The sequence below is a fragment of the Medicago sativa genome, chromosome 2, assembly GCF_051527215.1.
Source record: "Medicago sativa cultivar Bolivia chromosome 2, Bolivia_mono, whole genome shotgun sequence".
Taxonomy (NCBI): domain Eukaryota; kingdom Viridiplantae; phylum Streptophyta; class Magnoliopsida; order Fabales; family Fabaceae; genus Medicago; species Medicago sativa.
In genome coordinates this window covers 23,725,328-23,746,223 of record NC_140750.1, presented here as the reverse complement: position 1 = coordinate 23,746,223, position 20,896 = coordinate 23,725,328, and the positions used below count along the sequence as shown (strand labels likewise).

The 20,896-nt window shown below is 33.2% G+C and overlaps 2 protein-coding genes across 7 annotated transcripts in view; one reads left to right on the top strand and one right to left on the bottom strand.

The window, feature by feature from the left end:
* LOC146945664 (mediator of RNA polymerase II transcription subunit 18-like) overlaps positions 1-14,105 on the top strand; it is a 58,451-nt gene extending 44,346 nt beyond the window's left edge. Inside the window, exons 1-6 of one of the 3 annotated variants that reach the window (XM_085743969.1) lie at positions 7,850-7,976; positions 9,606-9,655; positions 12,064-12,163; positions 12,814-12,871; positions 12,960-13,316; positions 13,722-14,105. In XM_085743969.1, the coding sequence (XP_085600095.1) occupies positions 9,620-9,655; positions 12,064-12,163; positions 12,814-12,871; positions 12,960-13,316; positions 13,722-13,824 (654 nt within the window). In that variant the 5' untranslated portion in view covers positions 7,850-7,976; positions 9,606-9,619 and the 3' untranslated portion in view covers positions 13,825-14,105. Of the gene's footprint in view, positions 1-7,849; positions 7,977-8,459; positions 8,825-9,605; positions 9,656-12,063; positions 12,164-12,813; positions 12,872-12,959; positions 13,317-13,721 lie in introns of those variants that run through there. The other 2 variants (XM_085743971.1, XM_085743970.1) reach the window with 2 other exon arrangements.
* A 503-nt stretch (positions 14,106-14,608) lies between these two features.
* On the bottom strand, positions 14,609-20,627 carry LOC146945663 (uncharacterized). 4 transcript variants are annotated; one of them, XM_085743964.1, is made up of 6 exons: positions 20,462-20,627; positions 18,441-18,574; positions 17,544-18,008; positions 17,212-17,316; positions 16,035-16,453; positions 14,609-15,397 (listed from the first exon to the last, which is right to left on the bottom strand). In XM_085743964.1, the coding sequence occupies exons 2-6, from the start codon at positions 18,562-18,564 to the stop codon at positions 14,780-14,782; spliced, it is 1,731 nt and encodes a 576-aa protein (XP_085600090.1). In that variant the 5' UTR covers positions 18,565-18,574; positions 20,462-20,627; the 3' UTR covers positions 14,609-14,779. The 4 variants fall into 4 exon arrangements, with proteins under 4 accessions (XP_085600090.1, XP_085600092.1, XP_085600091.1 ...); XM_085743966.1 differs by having other exon boundaries at positions 17,212-17,335; positions 18,441-18,568; positions 20,462-20,621; XM_085743965.1 differs by having other exon boundaries at positions 18,441-18,568; positions 20,462-20,605.
* Positions 20,628-20,896: the final 269 nt, after the last annotated feature.

Below are 20,896 nucleotides of genomic sequence, written 5' to 3'. Positions count from 1 at the left end.
GGTATATGAGTTTTCTATTGGGTTGGTTCGATTTTTAACACCCCTAGGTGCGAGTATCAGTGAAGTTCATAGGAAGGATTGAAGGAAAGAAAGAAAGAAGTATCTTGTATGATAGCTAGCGTATATTCTACTGTTGTGAATTCATTAAAAACCACACCAATAAAATACTTGATGTGTGGCGTAATTTAATCAAGCAATCAAAAACAACGTGGGTGACAGTTATGAACACAAGCAAAAGATAGAACAACAAAGGAGAAAGAGATAGAGACAGAGAGAGACCAAACGAAAATTTGTTTACCCAGTTCGATCGAATACTGACCTAGTCTAGGGTAGAGAGCAGCTCTCCGTTCCACTATAATGATAAGTAACTTTACAAAAGAGATATCAAAAGGTTACAAGAATTAGTCTTCAAACCTAATTCTACCCAAAGTCCCGAATCTCTTCCCGTGACCAATAGACTCTATCCTAATAGTGTTTCTCCAAGGTGACTCAATGATGATTCAATCCCAACCCAAGTGTTTGTTGCCAAGAGAAAACTCTACAAACTCAAGTTTTGTTGTTGGTTTCTAAACTCTTGTTTTTCTACTCTCTCTCTCTCTCTCTCTCTCTCTCTCTCTCTCTCCCTCCCTCCCTCTTTCATCTGATACAAGGTTTATATTTATAGAGAAATGTAACTCATATTTAGAACGGATATCACGCTCAAGATACGTTTATTTTTTTCTCCTTCAACACAAAATATATTTTCATCAAATATCCCCTTTAAAAAATATATTTCCATCAAATCTTCCTTCATACGGTACAAAAATATATTTATTGTCCATAAAATCTACCTCTTTGCATTTCATGCACCATCGGGAACTTAGAGGCTAGGAAATGTCTGTGTGATTTGGGTTCGGTTGTTGCGCTCTTTTTTTTTTCCGAGACAATTCATTTTTTTGTTTTCAAAATTTAAATCGAATTAAAAATTTAAAAACAACTTACTTCCAACAATGGTTAAAATTTGATCTGAGATTAAAATTTTATTTTCATCTTGTTCAAAAAAAATTATTTTCATCAAACAATGTTTCCATCAACATAGACCAAATTAAAAACAAGGACCAAAAAGTAATCCACTTCGATAAGAAATCTAAAAGATTAATATTTTATCATTCTATAAAAGTTGTCATTGAGTTTCTATGATTTACGATATATCTAACATAAGCATATACATAAGAGTTTCTATGATTTAAGATATATCTAACATAAGCATATACATAAAAGGGCAAGTAGAATTAAATTAAAGCACATAAATACATTTTTTATATCAAAAGCATAGAAGAAACCTAACATGAAAAAAAATGTCTTAGTAAAAAACATAGAGAAAAAACATATCATTCTAGAAATTTTCCGATTGAATTTCTATGAGTACTAGGCTAGGTGACAAAATTTTAATCAGTGTTTCTCTTATGGCGTGAGGCTTGGTTCAGTTGGTAAAATGAAAAACCTAAACCAAAGTGAACCAAGCGGTTGATTCAAAAAATGGTTGGAATAGCCAAATACAGTTTTTTGTTTGGGTTGGTTCGGTATATTGGTTTTCTATTGGGTTGGTTCGATTTTGAACACCCCTAGTTGCGAGTATCAGTGAAGTTCAAAGGAAGGATTGAAGGGAAGAAAGAAAGAAGTATCTTGTATGATAGCTAACATATATTGTACTGTTGTGAATTCATTAAAAACCACACCAATAAAATACTTGATGTGTGGAGCAATTTAATTAAGCAACCAAAAACAACGTGGGTGACAGTTATGAACACAAGCAAAAGATAGAACAACAAAGGAGAAAGAGAGAGAGAGAGAGAGAGAGAGAGAGAGAGAGAGAGAACACGAAAAGTTGTTTACCCACTTTGGTCGAATACTGACCTAGTCCGGGGGAGAGAGCAGCTCTCCGTTCCATTATAATGATAAGTAACTTTACAAAAGAGATATAAAAAGGTTACAAGAATCAGTCTTCAAACCTAATTCTACCCAAAGTCCCAAATCTCTTCCCGTGACCAAGAGACTCTATCCTAATAGTGTTTCTCCAAGGTGAATCAATGATGATTCAATCCCAACCCAAGTGTTTGTTGCCAAGAGGAAACTCTACAAATTCTAGTTTTGTTGTTGGTTTCTAAACCCTTGTTTTTCTACTCTCTCTCTCTCTCTCTCTCTCTCTCTCTCTCTCTCTTTCATCTGATACAAGGTTTATATTTATAGAGAAATATAACTCATAAATTTAGAACGGATATCACGCTTCTCCTTCAACACGAAATATATTTTCATCAAATATCCCCTTTAAAAATATATTTCCATCAAATCTTCCTTCATACGGTACAAAAATATATTTCTTGTCCATAAATATATTTTCAGCAACAATCTTCTGGAAGCACAAAATATATTTGAAACGAATCTTTTATATTTTTAGCAACAATATTCTTCATCCATCAAATTTTAAGTCAATTTCAACATTTCTCCACCTTGACTATAAATTAGTGATGATGCCAATTTAACCATCAACCACCATGCTGCTCTCTCCATTTCTTCATCTTCCCTTGCTTCCAACTACACCATGTAGCTCCACAAGCTTCCACCCTTGCCTATTCAACCATCGAAATGCCTTTCGCCTTCTTGAAGTTCCTTGCATCCAACTACACTAGGAATTTTTTTGTAGTTCCACAAGTATACACCAAACCCTCTTCAACCACGAAACGTCTACCGCTTCCTTAAAGATCTCCTTGCATCCAATCACCCTTGGTCTTTTAGGTAATCACACAAGTCATGCCATACATTCTTCAAACTTACGAATTCCTTCCGTCTTCTTGAAGAATTCCCTTGCTCACAACTAGAGCCTAGCATCCAAGGTCTCCATAGTCGTACCACTCCCGGTGTCATCAACTCCACCTCAAGTTGAGCTTTCTCTACCTCAACTAGCAAATGCGTACATCTACTATGACTTTCACCTTGAAACTCCACCTCAAAGGTTGATCACGAGCATTCTTACCTCCGCCTCTTTAGACTGACCATGAGTATTCTTTCCACTGTCTCTCCAGGCTGATGTTGAGTGTTTAACGTCTCTCCAGATGGCCACCTCTCTATAAGGCATCATTACCAAGGTGAGAAACATCACGTTCTTCATCTCCCCAACGAGACACCACCATCTTGAATGAGTAGAGTTGTTGCATTAGGAATTGCCTATAAGCCAAAGATTGGTCATATACAAAACCTCAACTTTGACCACATGGATGCCGCGGTTGGTTCCTTCGCTACATCTCTCAAAACTTTATCCCCAAGCCACAATACAATGGTACTTATGGCCTTGTCCACCATCTTGGTCTTCTCCGCTTGTGACATGGTGACCGGTAACGCATCATCACCCTTCAAAGCTTTCTCACACTTTTGATGAATTCACACCGCTTCCATCTATACCTTCCATAACGCAAAATCATTATCTCCGGTAACCTTCGCAATATCTCACTTCGAACCCATGGTACCTAATTATCGATTTGATCCTTTTCTATCGATTTGATCCTTTTCCCAGGGTGGGTGCCAATTGTTGTGAATTCGTTAAAAATCACACCAATAAAATACTTGATGTGTTGAGCAATTTAATCAAGCAACCAAAAACAACGTGGGTGACAGTTATGAACACAAGCAAAATATAGAACAACAAAGGGGAAGAGAGAGAGAGAGAGTTGTTTACCCAGTTCGGTCGAATACTGACCTAGTCTGCGGAGTGAGCAGCTCTCCGTTCCACTATAATGATGAGTAACTTTACAAAAGAGATATCAAAAGGTTACAAGAATTAGTCTTCAAACCTAATTCTACCCAAAGTCCCGAATCTCTTCCGTGACCAAAAGAATCTATCCTAATAGTGTTTCTCCAAGGTGAATCAATGGTGATTCAATCCCAACCCTAGTGTTTGTTGCCAAGAGAAAACTCTACAAACTCTAGTTTTGTTGTTGGTTTCTAAACCCTTGTTTTCTACTCCCTCTCTTTCATCAGATGCAAGGTTTATATTTATAGATAAATATAACTGATAAATTTGGAACGGATATCACGCTGAAGATAAATTTCTTTTTTTCTCCTTCAGCACAAAATATATTTGTATCAAATATTCCCTTTAAAAATATATTTGCATTAAATCTTCCTTCATACGGTACAAAAATATATCTATTGTCCATAAAATCTTCTGGAAGCACAAAATATATTTGAAACTAATATTTATATTTTTAGGAACAATATTCTTCATCCATCAAATTTTAAGTCAATTTCAACATGTACTAAATCATGATCGATGAGATCTTTTGTGCATAAACATCATCCACTGCCTGTTATTTTCTTTCTGGTGAAGTGTATTCATCCATGTGTTCATTTCTTGAGCTCAGCTTCATTCTCTACTAGCTTATTGGTTATACATACACACTGAGACAATTTTATTTGTACCTAGAGCCTTTTCAAGCCACTATGTATAATCTTAATTATTTTTTGCTAAACCACCTTCTACACTCACATGTATCCTTTCTTTTTGTGACAAACTGCATTACAAGACGAATATACCTAATGTTTTTAATTATATTTACCTTTCATGGACTTATGTAGAAGCGTTAAATTACTTATCATGGTTGGTTTTAAGTTTGGGGTTTCTTCTGAAAATAGCAACATTCTAAGTCGGGGTGGGGTAACAAAAATCTAAGAGACGCTCATCTAAAAACTTATATTTGTACCAAATTTGAAAGCCATGCTTGCTTGGTTACTTTTAGTATTTTTGCATAGAAGGATAAGTAGTGGATATGTAACTCCAACTTTAACCTCTCAAATTCACCCCAACCAGGCAACTTCCCGATCATGCTATGATTTTTACAAGAGCAATCAAGTTGTCAATTTGGGGTATAGCCATCACAGACGTTACAATGAAGAGAAACGGCGAAAAGAGTAAAAGAATACGAGTAAGGCGTGCTGATCTCTACATGACCTTGGAGCGGTAGTTTAATCATATCTTGACTTGTAGTTCTAAGAATCGAGCGATACCAATGGCATATAAAAACGAACCTTCATATCTACATCTTTTATGAAGTCACTAAAGTTCAATTCAACTTACAAATTGGTAAAAAATGCAATTTTCATATGGAATAGGAAAGCAGGACTGCAGGCCCAAAATGTTCAAATACTACCTCGTGCGTGATGCACATAATGCAATGTGCGACATGTACATACATTTTTTTTGAAAAAGTGGAATTTGCGAATTCTATGAAAGGGCCACGCCCGTAACAGAGCCAAAATCTCGTTTTCTATCCGGTGGAGGCTATGGAAACAACTTGGAAACAAAATTTCATCAACTACTTCATCATGTATTGTAATTTCTTAATCTAGTTGTCATGTCTCTTTTGATTATGAGTAGCTAGAATTCTTTGATTTTGTCATATAGATGCACTTCTTCCTAGCTATATAAACCATTTAATCTAGTTTATCACTTTGTTATGCAATTGAATTCATAGTATTATTCAGTTATTACTTATTCTTAATGTTTTTTTACGCATTTAAGAATGTTCATAAATAAATGCATGCAGGGCCGTCCCTATAACACTAGAGGCTCGGCTCTCGTAGTAAAATAGGCCCCTAATAAAAAAAACGCACAATTTTTTAAAAAGATTAGTCTTCTATTTAAATTGAAAATAACACTCATATAATGGTTATTAGCCACCGAAATTAAAATTAGCAATTATTTTTACTAAAGACGTGCATGTTGATGGAAATAGATGACAAAAAATTCAAGATATATAGTAGTTTTCTACATTCATAGATAACTCTGAAATGCATTTTAAATTATAATGGCCTAGTAGTTGTGTATGTAATTAAGACTTTTATATTTGGTTCAAATTCACACAAATCATCGGGATTGAACCTCAAGACCGATGACTCAAATGCATTCTATTTTACTACTAAACTATTCTAAGATATCTATTGATTTTTTATATTTTATTTTATATACCTAACACTTTTGAGTGCTATATTAATTTTTTTTTTGAGGCTCCTAAGATTGCGAGGCCCGGCACCGTAGCTCACCTTGCACATGGCAAGGGCCGGGCCTGAATGCATGTGTTGGATGACTATTACTCCTAGCTTTTGATACATGGTATATGATAATTGTTCAATATGTAATATCATTAGATGTATTCTAGTATCGCCTTTGTGATATTTGTTTTGACGTACAATCAAGCCTTTAATGATCACGAACTTGCCTAGGACATTAGGGGGTTGTGATTAGAGAAGAAGGTTATAAGAGAAATTGGTCATAGCTATTTAGTTAAAACTTCGTAATATTAAAGAATCAATTGACGTAATTTAGGCATGGTTACCAAATACAAAAGACGGGATTAAAAAGAACCTAAAAGAAGGCTATTGAGGTTGTTGACGGTCTTGCAAAACATGGTTTGACTTTTGACAATGGTGTCAAGATTTTTGAATTTTCTCTGTCTTTTATTTCTAATCTCTTATTAAAAGATGTCCTCCCCCGTCTCATAATATTAGTCGTTTAAGGTTTGTGCACGATTATTAAGGAAATGATTGTGTTGATTTCAATGGTAAAATTAGTAACATTTACTAAAACACTCTTATTAATTGTAGTTAATGGAGTAGTTAAGTTGGATGAAATTCAATAAATAAGGGTATAATAGTGGAAAAAAATAATAAATGTTGCATTGGTATCTAAAGTGACAATTATTTTGAGAAAAAAAACGCTAAAAAGACAATAATTGTGAGATAGAGAGAGTATTTGATATTGCTTTTTGCAGAGGCTTGTGGGCTCTTATTTGGGTTGTAAGCCCTTTTTATTCAATTTTCATTTTTAAATATTCAACTAAAACATATTTTAAAAAAAATAAACAATTATTTTGATTAGTCGTTGTGGTTATAGTCCTTTAAATACCTCGAAATTTCAAATACATCTACACATTTTTTTTTAATTTTATGAACTAAATTATCAATAAAAATTGAGGATAAAAATGGCTAAATATAAACATAGATGATGATATGTTTGCAATTTCGATATATTAAGAGACTATGAAACTTTAGTAACTAGATCTCACACATTGAGATACCAATCGTCTGTTTACCAACATATTTTTTATGTAAGAAATGATTATGTATGCTATAACTAGTCTGATTCACCGCGAGTTACAACTGTTCAATTATAGACTCAACCAAGTCGCACTGGGTTTCACAGGGTTCCGTGCATATTCGCTCATTTGAGCTGATTAACCCTCACACCTCTCTGATTCCCAGTTCAGGTTTTAAAACATTGGTTATAGAGATGACCCAAACAGTGATTTTTTTTTTTTGTTAACTCAAAAAGGGTCTTGGTAATTCGAAGTTCCACCGAAGCATGTCCAATAATTGTTCCATCCATAATTGAACTCAGCAATTAATCGAAGTCAGGTTTTCGCTCTGTGAACAATTCATCTTTGGTGGAGTCTATTTTTTATTTTTTTTTGACAAAAATCCAAAGATATTCATTCATGTAAATTGATATGTTACACCATTCAACATCGCTCAAAACTAAATTGATAAATCTACCAACAAACTTACAACATTCAAATTAACAACATACACCACCAAAATGTTTATAAATAATATGATAAGATTAAAGTGACTGAAATACTCATATCTCCACATCTATAACACACGTCCAAATCATTGATTAAATATTTGATATTTCAATAGATATTAACCATTTAAAAAAAACTAAATTTATATAAAAAAATCACTTAATTAGATTAAAATAAAAAGAAAAAGATGAAGAAAATTTTATTAACCATTTCAATTAAATAAATGTAATGTAATATTTATATTAAAGAAGAAAATTCCCATAGTTATATGAATTTCTTTTGACACCTCGCTATCCGCCGCACCCTCATTCTCTCCGAACTTCTTCTGTTCGTCTTTTGAGCTTCACTCACTACATTCAGGTTCGTATTCCTTAAATTTGTTCATTGCTTGAAATTATTACCCCATTTTCGAATTTTAATATTTCATTCAGTTAAATTCATGGTTGTAGAATTCAAAACCGAATTTCCCTTTTTCTTTTTTTGAGTAATTTTATGAATGAAGTTGTATTATTTTCGTGGGGTGTATCGTATATGGCTGAATTTGAATTAACACATAATTAATTTGAACTTTTACACTGATTTGTTTCATGGTCTCTTTTAATCAATTTAATCCTTATTTTATTAGTGACATTGATAATATATCCTTGTTTGAATTTGTTGAGCACTTTATAAGTGATAGAACCCATAAACTCATTGTCTTAAGGTTTTGGGTAAAAGTGTGGTGTCTCTCTCAGTGATTTGTCAATTAAACTCGACTTTGGAGGCACTCGTGATCCTATAGATTTAGAAAAAATGTAAAAGATGAATAATTGCTTGTTTAATTTCTGGTATATTCATGTTAAGAGGATAACGCAAACGACTTAGCGTCTCAGCATAGACTAGCGGTTGTTGCAGCTGCATTCATCATGTCTCAGTTTGCGTGTTTTACCGCGTGCAATCCCCTTTTTACGACTAAAACCCTAAAACAGAGCTGCTATTAGGTTATATGGGCATTTGCTCGCGACAATAAAAAACCCTGCCTCCCTTTTTCGCCGTCGTAGCCTGCTGGTTTTCTTGTACCATATTTTGCTGTCTTAAGATGATGTTTTTAAAGAAGAATAAGAAGGGGAAAGATGGGACTGAAGAATTGAAGAAATAGACTCGTAGAAGAAGAAGCGACAGTGGCAGTGTGTCTTTTGAGTTGCTGCTGTTACATATAAATTTGAAGGGTACATAGCTGCAGTCATGAACCTCAACGAAAATGTTGACCTTTTGCTGTTTTTATCTTTGTCAAGTGCGTCCTTTTGTTCATTTACTTGATTTACGAATCATTCTGTTCAGTTATCTCTTTTAGACTCTAGTTCATCAAATAATTTACGCAGTCATGCTGTTGTAAACTAGTTCTGATTATTGCAAACAAAACAGCTTCCCAAGTCAGTTTTAACTGTAGCAGAACTAATTCTTAAGTTATCAAAGCCATTTATTGCCTGGATCTGATAGTCGGTTAAACATTTTTTCAATTGGTTTTCAAAACAGTTCAATATCAGTCCAAGCAACTGCTGTCCGCAAGATAAGAACCATTTTTTCAGTTGATTTCAGTGTTATCAATTGCGGATTGCGAAAAATAGCAGTTTGTTCAGTTCTGCTAAGCTACAGTGCAATTGACGCTATTTGATTACATTTTTTATTTAATAGTGTATTGTGGAACAACTGCGATTTGTCCAAATTCTGCTCTGCTATAACACTAAACACTGCTATTTGTCAACACTGGTTGATGTCAGAAGCAACCAATTTGGTATGGCTGAACTGTATTTTTGGATCAGATCAAGAAAAAGGATTAATATTAATACTCGTGAAAATGTTATAATATTAGTGATGGTCTAAATTGGAGTAAGAATTAAGTAGCTTAATTTCTATTTCGGTTATATAAATATTGGTTTGCTCTGTTGCAATTGCAAATTTTAAATTATACAATGTAATTAATTCCAAAATATCTATTGTCTAATGTAGTGGAAGAAGCAGATATGGAATGCGTGGTTCAGGGAATTATAGAGACACAGGTGAGTGCGTTTGTATCTTCTTTGAAGTTTCAATTATTATTTATGTTATTTAAGAATATAGGGGTTGTTATGGAATATTTGATTTGGCTTGACCTCTATGTTTGCCTTTTGCTGCTAGAATTTATGGATTCTGCTTGTGTTGGTTACACTGATCAGAAGATTCTGTAATTCTCTATCATATGCTAAGTTCAAAGATAGATTGTTTACTTCTAAATATCTTTTAATGGGTTGACCTGTTGATTTCTTTGGTCTCCCTTTACCTCTAATTATTGTACTATCTTGCATCATGCTTCATATTATAGCTATAATATCTCAGTTTAGTCACTTTTTTTGCAATGCTGATAATGTTTATTTGAATTCTACCCATGAAATGTAGTTTTAAGGTTCTAGTAATTCAAATGCTTTAGGAACTATGGCCAACTATTGAGTAGCTACCTGACTAGTTTCACATAATTTACGTCACTTTTTTTTATGGTTTGTTATTTCTCTTCTCCCAACACTGGGGGTGTTGGTTGCTCTAATATTGAAATTTACTTCTGAAATAAAAAGCAGAACCGTTTTTCGAAATTTGTTTTGATAATTATTATTTAAAGTGTCATACTCATACCAAAGGACCCTATAAAATCATGTTGCATGGCTGATGTCCCAACTTGTAATATGCATCTTCAAAGATTGATTTTCTTTGCTTGCCTATGAAGTGGATTTTGTTTCTTATTTAAAAAAATGGGGTGTCACGAATACGTTAAACATCCCACAAACATTGTATTGACATGACATTTTGTTATGAGACATGGAAGGCCAGCGTGTGGCTAAGTTTTGATTGATTGAGGTATTCAGGAATGACGTGTGTACCTCTGCAAGTGCTATCCTTGATCCTTGCGGAAGGCTAGTAGTAGCACTAACTCACTTTCGGGTGTTTTAAAACATGAGGAAAATGGATTGAAGCAAACTTCTTTTATCCTTATCCTTACACTATAGATTTCTATCAATAATTAAAGATTCATCACAAGTCTCACATTTTAAATACCTTGTGTCCAAAGTGTTGTGGAGATAGACAGATGTCAACTATATTATCCAAGTTGGGAGGACAAGAGGAAGGTATGCTTTGGGAGTGATATGTGATGGAACTAAATGTTGGGTGGTTAAAAACCAACAAGTAAATTTAATCTCACAGAATTGAGAATATTCCAAAGGATGAGTGGTTACACATAAAGTATAAGATTAAAATTATGATCAATAGAGAGACAATTGTTGCAACCCCTATGTAGAGAAAATGGTAGAATCTTATCTTAGGTGATTTGCCTATCTTGAGAAGCATTTGTTAGGATTGTCTAATAATTAGAGGCAGCAGAAAACCAAATAAAATTATAGGCCAAACCATTAAGTGAGATTTAAAGGTTATTGGTATACCAATGGATCTAACACATAACTCTATGGTATCAGTTAATCCGTGCAGTAGTCTTTGCCTAATGGGAATAGGCGTGGTGGTGGTAGTTGTTGGAAGGTTCACTAAATTTCAGGTTGCTACGCGCACAAAGTTGTAGTATTTTTATCATGTTTTTTTTTTTCTAATGGAAGGTTGATCATTTAAAAATTAAAAATTTCAACTTATTTGGATCCCACATCTAGTATTGGGAGGCTTCACATTGAACCAAGTATTTGATTACCCAGATATCATAATGTGGTACGCAAACAATGATCTTCTTTAAGCTCTAGCAATGGTTATAAAATAAGAAGGCAGTATTTGAAAATTTCCTTGCCACTAGATATTCGATCATTTCATTGAAATATTCAAATGTAACGTGTGGAATTCAAAATACAGTCTTCAAATATTAGAAGATAGACTTAACATACACAAATGATCAATTTTTCTTACCAAGGATTCAAATATTACCTTTCTAAACTAGCGATTTCTAAATTATTCAATTAAGATTGTTGTTTGGTATCTCTATAAAATTATATGTGGGAAAACCTTGTGTTCAAGTCATCTTTCTCCTTGTAGTACTTTGTGTTTTTCCCTTTGAATGGATCATAGTCGGTTGTTGCCTTTATTTGAAAAATAACATGATCTTCTCTGACGTGAAAGTGTCTAATGCTTTTTCACACTGTTGCTGTTGTGTAGCGTAGCCTCAGTATATATGAATATAATTGCTGTCCCATGGCTACCATCGCTCGCAGCTGCATCTACTAATTTCCTGTTGTACTTTTTGGAGCACAGTAGATTACACTTTTATTGAATATATAGAATAAATTAATCTTTTCTTTCTCAATATATCCATGAATCCTGCTTTAACATTATTAAGAAGTATTAATGTTACATTTCATTAGCATGTCGAGGAAACACCCATATGAACGGAGGACTCTATTCGAGACAACTTTGACGGTTGATATTTTGTTTTCTTTTACAGCACGTCGAGGCTCTTGAGATTCTTCTTCAAGGGCTATGTGGTGTTCAGAGAGAACGACTGAGAATCCATGAATTATGCCTCAAGAATGGTCCACATCTGGGTTAGTGTTTTCTTCCAATATGTCGTTAAGCTGTGGCCACTTGCCAACAACATTTCGTTGATCATTATTATTTTTTATATGGAAGTAATTTGATATAAAAAAAAGAGGATCTTTCTTTTCAGATAAATAAAGAAAAATAACTCATTACGAAGAAGAGAAACAAATGTCACTACAATAAAGGCTTTAGTTGCACTACATGTCTGAGATGTGATCAAGTCTGAAAATGTATTTTTATAAGTGGTGGATCATCATACAAGCCTGTTTTGTAAGGGTTGATTTAGCCCGACCCAAATTCTAAAAGAAAGCAAGTCCCTGAGAGTGCTTGTGAGAGAACTGGATTGAAAAAAGAGAACAATTATATTTCATAACTGATTTGGCTGAGGAACTGATTTGATTACTTTCACAGTTTTGCATGTCAGGGTTACTTGTTTACTCTTTCTGTGGTAGGACATGGAAGAAATTTATGGTTTTCAAATATGTAGGTTTATTCTTTATAGCGTCTTTCCTAGATGGAGTTTCAAATCTTCAATAATTTCCAATGTCTTTGTCTAGTTTTCTTGAGCAAAATGTTTTTATGTCCAGTTTTCATGGGTATCTCATATTCAGGCCTTTTGTCATATTGATCATAATATTATTCCTTTTCATAATAGGCCCAGTATCCTCGGAGGTTCGACTTTTATGTGATCTAGAGCAAACTGAACCCTCATGGTAATCAACACAACTTCAGGTCGATCGCTTGTTGAAACTTTTTCTATATCCATATATGCATTTAACATGTGCTTGATGACTTCTTCAGGACTGTTAGACATGTAGGTGGTGCAATGAGGGGTGCTGGTGCTGACCAAATTTCAGTTCTGGTTAGGACAATGGTGGAAAGCAAAGTGAGCAAGAATGTGCTTCGTATGTTCTATACACTGGGGTACAAGTTAGACCATGAGCTGTTGAGGGTGGGGTTTTCCTTCAAATTCAATAGGGGGGCACAAATCACTGTGAGGGTTTCATCAGTCAATAAAATGCTGAAGCTGCATGCGACTGACGAGGCCGTGCCAGTAACACCTGGCATACAGATGGTTGAAGTAACAGCGCCTGCTTCTGATGAAAACTATGCTGAAGTTGCTGCTGCTGTGCAATCCTTTTGTGAATACCTTGCCCCGTAAGTATCTTATATTCTCTTCTCAATTGTACATTTCTCGATCCATACTGCAAATCATTTACTCACCTTGAGAATAACCATCAATTTAGTTCCTAAAACTATCACTCTCTCCAATTTAGTCTCTAAAGTATATAAAAGGTAATAAGTAGTCCCTAAATGTATGAAATCCGTCACTTTGTCCCTTCTATTAAGATGTTAGGAACTAACATGATGGCTTTTCATATACTTCAGGGACTAAAGTGAAGGATTTCATATTGATGGTTCATTTGTTTTGTTAGAATTGGTTACCGGTTATCACTGACTGGCCACACTTTTCAAGTCTGTAGTGGCAAATCATGTTTTTGGTTTGTTCCTTCATATTGAATTTCATCACTGATATGCAATTCTTTGGTGTCAATTTCTCAGGCTTCTCCATCTGTCCAAACCAGGCGTTTCAACTGGTGTTGTTCCTACGGCTGCAGCTGCTGCTGCATCTCTAATGTCTGATGGTGGCGGTACACCTCTGTAGTGGTCGAGTAATGTTAATGTATGCACATAAACGATTGAACAATGTTAATTGCTTCATGATAAAACAGTTGGTAGGTATAGGAAGAGTAGCATTTTGCATCAGATTGTATATCAGGACGAGAAACGTGAGCGACCGTTTCTAGTACACCTGTTTGAATATTATTTTTATTTTTTGAAAGACAAATATAGATTGAAAATGCATTTCACCAAATATGGAGAATGAGATTCACATGATTATAAAACAGGACAGAGGCAATAATTTGTGGCTGAATTTTGACTAAAGACTTGATGTGTCCTCATTTATTTCTGTCAGAAATTATTTAAAGTTTAGTTTTTCTTTTTTAATCAGAGACAAATCTTAACTTAAACCACTTGAGTTATTCAAGTTGTTTTAGTCTTTAAATATTTGACTGCGAGTCAAGGTAATATTGAAGACCATTAAGAGTCCCTCATTGAAAGTGGTATGACAATAACAAGTGTTAATAAGTGAGAACAATTCTCACCTCACAAACCGGTTTTGTAAAGTTAAGTTATGCTCAACTCAAATTCTAAAATAGTATCAAAGCCTATCAAAGCTCTCTTGGGCACCAGCTATCAAGTTTCCGATATCAAACTACTTGGATCACACAGTTCAGATATTCTGTCCTGAGAATGATGGATATGGTGTTTATAAGTAGGAGCAGTTCCCACCTCACAAGTCAGCTTTTTGTGAGATTGAGTTAGACTAAACTCAAATTCTAAGACATTATTTCTAATGAAATTCATAGACAAAGTTCACTTAAAAATTTGAAGAAAAACAGTTGCACTTTTGATCTGATCATAAATGCAATACAAATATGTCAACGATCATTCAGAATTAAGTCCTTGTTAACATACTTAATCTCAAGAAGAATTCATACAATTATAACTACTATATATAAACTAAACTATAATTTACATTGCCTCTATTTTCCAAGCTAGTTAAGCATGTTTTTTCTTGGTTGAAATAGGGACATACAAAAATAAGAAGATCGGATAATATCAGACCAAAGTGGAAATACAAGAACTTTGAATAAAACTATAGGAACAAATGCAAAAACAGAAATAAAATATGGAACCCATGACATCAAACCATGGAAATATGTAATGAAAAAAGACACACTAAATGCTATCATCATGCTTGTGATGGAGATGATTTGTGCAATCAATCCACATAGCAACTTGGAAGGAAGTGACTTGAAATATTCATATTCAGCATAACTTGAGATGATGATAGACAAGAAAATCAGCATTGAAATCGAAGATGATATTAGTGCAGTTGCATTTGATACTGCAAATATAAGAAATGCTTGTTTTTGTAAATAGTTTGGTGTTCCTGTATTTTTGTTGAAGCCACCAGGTATGTTAAATGTTGCTGTAAATACTCCAGTGGAAATGAGTGTTGAAATTAGGATACAGTAATTAGCTATGCTCTCAATCCATGATTCTGCCTTTGTTAATAGTTCTTTATGCTCTTCAGCAAATATCTCATCAGGAGTTTTGCCATTAGAGTTTTCCTTCTTTATTTCTATTGGAGACATTAACTCTTTAACTTCCTACAATGTCAAAATATAATGTATATAAGGACCGGCTCAACATGTTTAGAGGTCTTAAACAAATTTTATGGTGAAGCATGTTAAAATTAAAAATAACACTAGGCCTAATAAAGTAATTAACTGAGTGTCATGTAAACACAACTCAATTGATAGTTGTAAGGACAATAACGGTAAGGACAATAGTATGCAGGGACCAGCTTTTGAACCCCCAGACTCCTCACTACTCCACATTTAATTTGTATGACTCCTAGTCACTAGGCTACTTGACCAAAAAAAAGTAATTAACTCAGTTGGGCGAATAAATATATAATTGATCTATTTATGTATTGATAGCTAAAATATTTTTTGGACCATGCATGTCTTTGAAGCTTAATACCCTAGCTTTGGATGTTTGGCCCTTGGTCCGCCCCGATTAAGGCTTTCACATAAGATATGTATGATGTCTGACAAAAGTTAACATCTGACATCGTCTCATGTAAGTCCATCCAATTGCTTCTATTGTCATAAATTATTTGAATACTACGAGTCAATAATCAGTATCGGTGTTAGTATCGCGTTTTGTGTTCGTGCCTATATTAGTTATTCATTGGATATTATATGACATGACATATGTATGGTGAAAGAGTGGGAGATATACCTCAAACCATAGTATTTCATGTGTCATTTGAAGAGCTGCTCCTGAAATTAGGTTAAGCTGAGAAGGAGGTGCTAATTTTGCAGCATAATGTAATATGTTGTTTTTTTCATCATCCTCAAGATCTATAATTGAATCTTTGAAAGAGCCTAACTCATGTATTAGACTAAAGATGCTTGAATGACAATGTTCAACAGCAATGTGAAATATGCTTCGGTTTTTGTCATCCACATCCCTTATTAAATCAGGTTCAGACCTCAAAAGTTCAGCCACAAAGTGAAAATTTCCAACTTTTGTAGCATCAAATGTTATTTTTGACGGTTGATTTATGATTGTCCTATGTGTTTCTGTACATCCATGATTGAGAAGTATGCCCCAAAGACATCTAACTAGTTCCAGAAATGGACTTGTACTCTTCATGCCTACATACATAATTTGATTGGTTAATTATGTGATGAAATATTCATGACTAAGAGATTATAACATGTGATAAATATGATTTTGAATCCTATAAAATTATTAAAGTTTCTTGCCCAAAAAAAAAAAGTTAGGTTTTCATTTCACACTTGAAATAAATTTTGGTTATTCAAAAAAATTGAAAGTATTGTTTTTTTTTTTTATCACTGAAAAATGACCATTATGGTGTTGGTCACAAAATATTATTTTCTTTGGTATTGACTAAAAACTTGGGGTGGACATGGTTAGGTTCGGGATGAAAACTGAACTGAATTGTTTACTAAATTCAAAATAACTAAATCGAACCGAACTGTTTCAAATCAAACTAAACTATTTCAAACCGAATTGAATTGTTGTTATTCGTACCTTTGAAAAAAATATAAAAAACCAAACGAAATCGAATTTTAGCAGTTTTTAAAACCAAACCGAATTGTTTTGAACCATACTGATAAATCATGAATTAAACCGAACTGGATTGTTTCAATTCAATTCCAGAATTGTTAGTAATTCGGTGTTTTTTGGTTTGCTTCTGTTCAATTCAGCAGTTCGGTTCTGGTTTTTGGATTCTTTGCCCACCTCTACTAAAAACAACGGTTTCAAATTTAAGAAGAGGGATTCAAAAGAAAATATTTTATTGGATCAAACATATTTAACCATTGAAGGCATAAAAAATTATAAAAATTTGATCAATGGCTAGATAAGAGTGTTGATTGTAAAGACTTACTAAGATCAGAAGGCTTTCGAGCCAAGATATGTAAGCCTGTCTCATTGTTCATATTTCGGACCAATGCCAGTGTTGACTGTTTTTGTAACATTTGCAAAGCTAAATCTGCAAAATTTCCCAAAAACTGCTAGGAGTGAAATTGCAGGTAAGGGAGGAATAATTATGGACATTTTTTTTTTTTTTTTAAGAAGTTAAATTAATTATCCCCACCTAAATTGACTCCAGAGAGAATCGAACATGAGATCTTGAGGAGGAGCAAACTCTCAGGTCTCAAGTCAATACCACTAGGCCAACCCAAGTGGGTTATAATTATGGACAATTAATTTACTTACCATACAAATCATTGTTGATGCAAAGGAAGAACAGTGCATTCCATTCCTCCTCTTCCAATATGTCTACTGTATGGCTGTATAAATATCTTGCAATGTCATTTCTTCCATAAAAAGCAGCCATAGTAAGAGGGGTCATTCCTTGAGCACCTCGAATATGTGGTAGACATCCATTTTTCTTGGTCAATATAATAACAATTTGTAGGTTTCCAGATACAGCAGCTAAGCACAATGTTGTGTTCCCTTTATTGTTTTGTAGTTCCAAATCTTTTGAGTCAAGTAATTTCACCAACTCCTCTACAAAATGAGTATGATTTGTTTCTGCTACAACATGTAATAGTGTACCATAATCCTTTGTTATTGCAGCGTTTAGGAGTTCATTGTCTCTATCTATCATGCCCTTGGATGCAATCCAATCACCTTCTAGTGCTTTTTTATATAGGGGTGCACACTGTTCCAAATATTTCCCTGAAGAAATTAAAAGAGAGTTTAAAAGTGACAACATAACACAATGTGTACAAGTGTATGTTTCGTTTCATTTTGTATGGGTAATGTGTTTTTTTTAAAGGCCATTTTGTAGAAGTAAAGTTGATTCCTGAAATACATAATTTATTTTGACATGTACGAATGTTCTTAATTGTGATTAATTTTGTCTCCACTTTACGTTCAATTTACTTTTAGTCAAAGTAGGGTTTATAAAACTTTTTACACATATCCAATAAAATCACTCATGAAACTATTTCTACAAATATTTAATTATCGTGATTTAATTGAATGCATGTGTAAAAAAGTTACATGAATGATACATAAAATTAATATATATTTAGATAGAGATCAAACTTCCTCATTCTATAAAAAAAATAAAAGAAAAATAAAAAAAAAACTAGAGAGAGATCAAACTTTTATCTTGTAATAGGTGAAGGGAAGGGTGTCGATGTTGAGGAGTAGGGCATGATAATTGGTGAACCTCATGTGCTTGCGATTGTGATGGAGATGTCACTGAGTATGCATTTACCATCTCCATTTTTCTGTAACTAAAATTAACAAACAGAATTAATAATCAAGTGCATTTAATATAAATCTCTCAAAAATAACTCAAAGGTTGACTCTTATTATTTTAAGTAAATATTAAAAAAAATCTCAAAAAAAAAGTAAATATTAAATTTTATATTAGTAGATACACCTTTAGATCGGGATATTCCCTTCCCTTCAATCGTTTCACTATTTCATTATAAATAATTATTTTTTTGTGCAGTTGTAACCTAGCTAATTTCTATTACTAATTGCAAATTTTCTTCTATTTTTAATGAACAAACACGAGAAATGTGGATTAGCAACCTTTGATAGAAATAATAATGTTTTTAATTACTGATTGATATTTTAAAACTTGATGGAAAACTGATATCAAAGGCGGCTGCTTCATTTTCATGTCTTATGTTCTATCATTGTATCAACTTGCAATAATAGGACAACATGCATGCTACGTGTAATCACCTAGTTAGCTAGCATTTGCTTTCATGAACATCACATTATATAGTCATTATTTGTTCTATACTTATATAGACATATTGCCAATTGACTTAACAAAAAGTACTCCCTCTGTTTCAAAATATAAGCAAAATTCACTTTTTAGGTTCATTCATTTAATGATGTATGTGGTTCATAATATGGACCACATACATCATTAAATGAATGAAACTAAAAAGTGAATTTTGCTTATATTTTGAAACGGAGGGAGTACTAAAAGTCTTTCCCTTACACACCTCTTAATTTTATTCCTAAACAGTTTTTCCAATCCATACCTTTAACCAAGATTTATGGTTGACTAAAAGTCAATAGTACATTATGTGGGCCTAATTAAATGATAATATGCATTAATTACACACACACAATATTGATGTTTATATAAAAAAAGTGATCAAGCTACACTGATCAAAATTTAAGAAAAAAATAATAATCAATAATGCATGTTTTAAGCATATTTATTAAAGGACATCAAATAATTTGGGAAAAAAAATTGACCAAGAATAATTTCAAATTTTTGTAAAAGTTTACATGATTAATCTATATGGAATCCTCTAAAAAAAATCTATATGACATAAAACAATCAAGTTTACATCAAAATTAAATATGGAATCCAACAACTAGTTTGTAAAATATGTACATGATAATAAGATATTGAATTGTCTTCGTGATCATAGCTCATTTAACAGAGACAATGCATTGTAATATATAGCAGTCGAGGTTGGAACCCCAAATACCTCATTTGTTCACCCTAAAAGTGAATTCTAAACCCTAGGTTACTTGACAAAAAAACTATTGAACTAATATTATCAATATATATATTAGTGTGTGTGTGTTTTCTGCTGATAAACTCGCTATCTGTATTAATAAATTGGAAAGGAAAAGTAGTTACAAATCAGTGATTTCAGTAATATACATCAAGAACTTGTGTAAAAGAATAGGAAGAAAAGGAAAAGAGTCCTTCAAGAAAAAGATTTTGAAAACTCTACAAGCAATAAGAACATATAACATAACAAATTTATAGATATGATTGGAAGAGAAAAGCCAAAACTGCAAACGAAGGAGCAGTTAGCGAGAAAGAACTACAAAGAGGCCAAAAATATAAATTATAATATTAATTAATTAAACCACGTGTTTATTTTGAAACTTAACACATGCATGCATTAAGAACATTTAAAGCATGAATTAAACTCAAACGGATTCTCAGAATTTTTTTAGCGGGAGAGAAGGATAGTTGTAAGAATGGAAGATTTAAGAAAAAATATGTTAGGTTAAACACAAATATTCAAAGAATTAAGAAAGAGAATTGGAAAAAATACTTCAAATCAATGCTTAGAAAAAATATAATTAGGTGACTAAATTAAATTTGATAGCATTTAGAAATTTATCGAGTTTACCTCAAGAAGCTCTCTTAGAACAGAATATATAAAATGCTGATAAAAGAAGATACACTAATTTATCTTGTTAATATTATCTTCCAAAACCCAAATGCAAAGGAAGCTTGCAATGTTCAGGTTGTGGGACTCATGTCAAAGTGACTTAGTCTATTATCAATTTGAATAGGTTCCTATTCTTAGTCAATTCTTAGTCAATTAAATAACATTAGTCAATTCATAATTCAGTGAAATTATTACATATTATTTCAAAAATACAACGTCGTCGTATGAATGACGGTCATGCTTTATAGACTACTATCGTAACAACCAAATTACACCCATTATACTTGTGTGGGCCTTCAACTTTTTACAACAACAATGACCAACCACGTCCACAATAACAAACCGACAAAAGTTAAGATAGAAAGGAATTAATGGACTTTTCAATTCAATGAC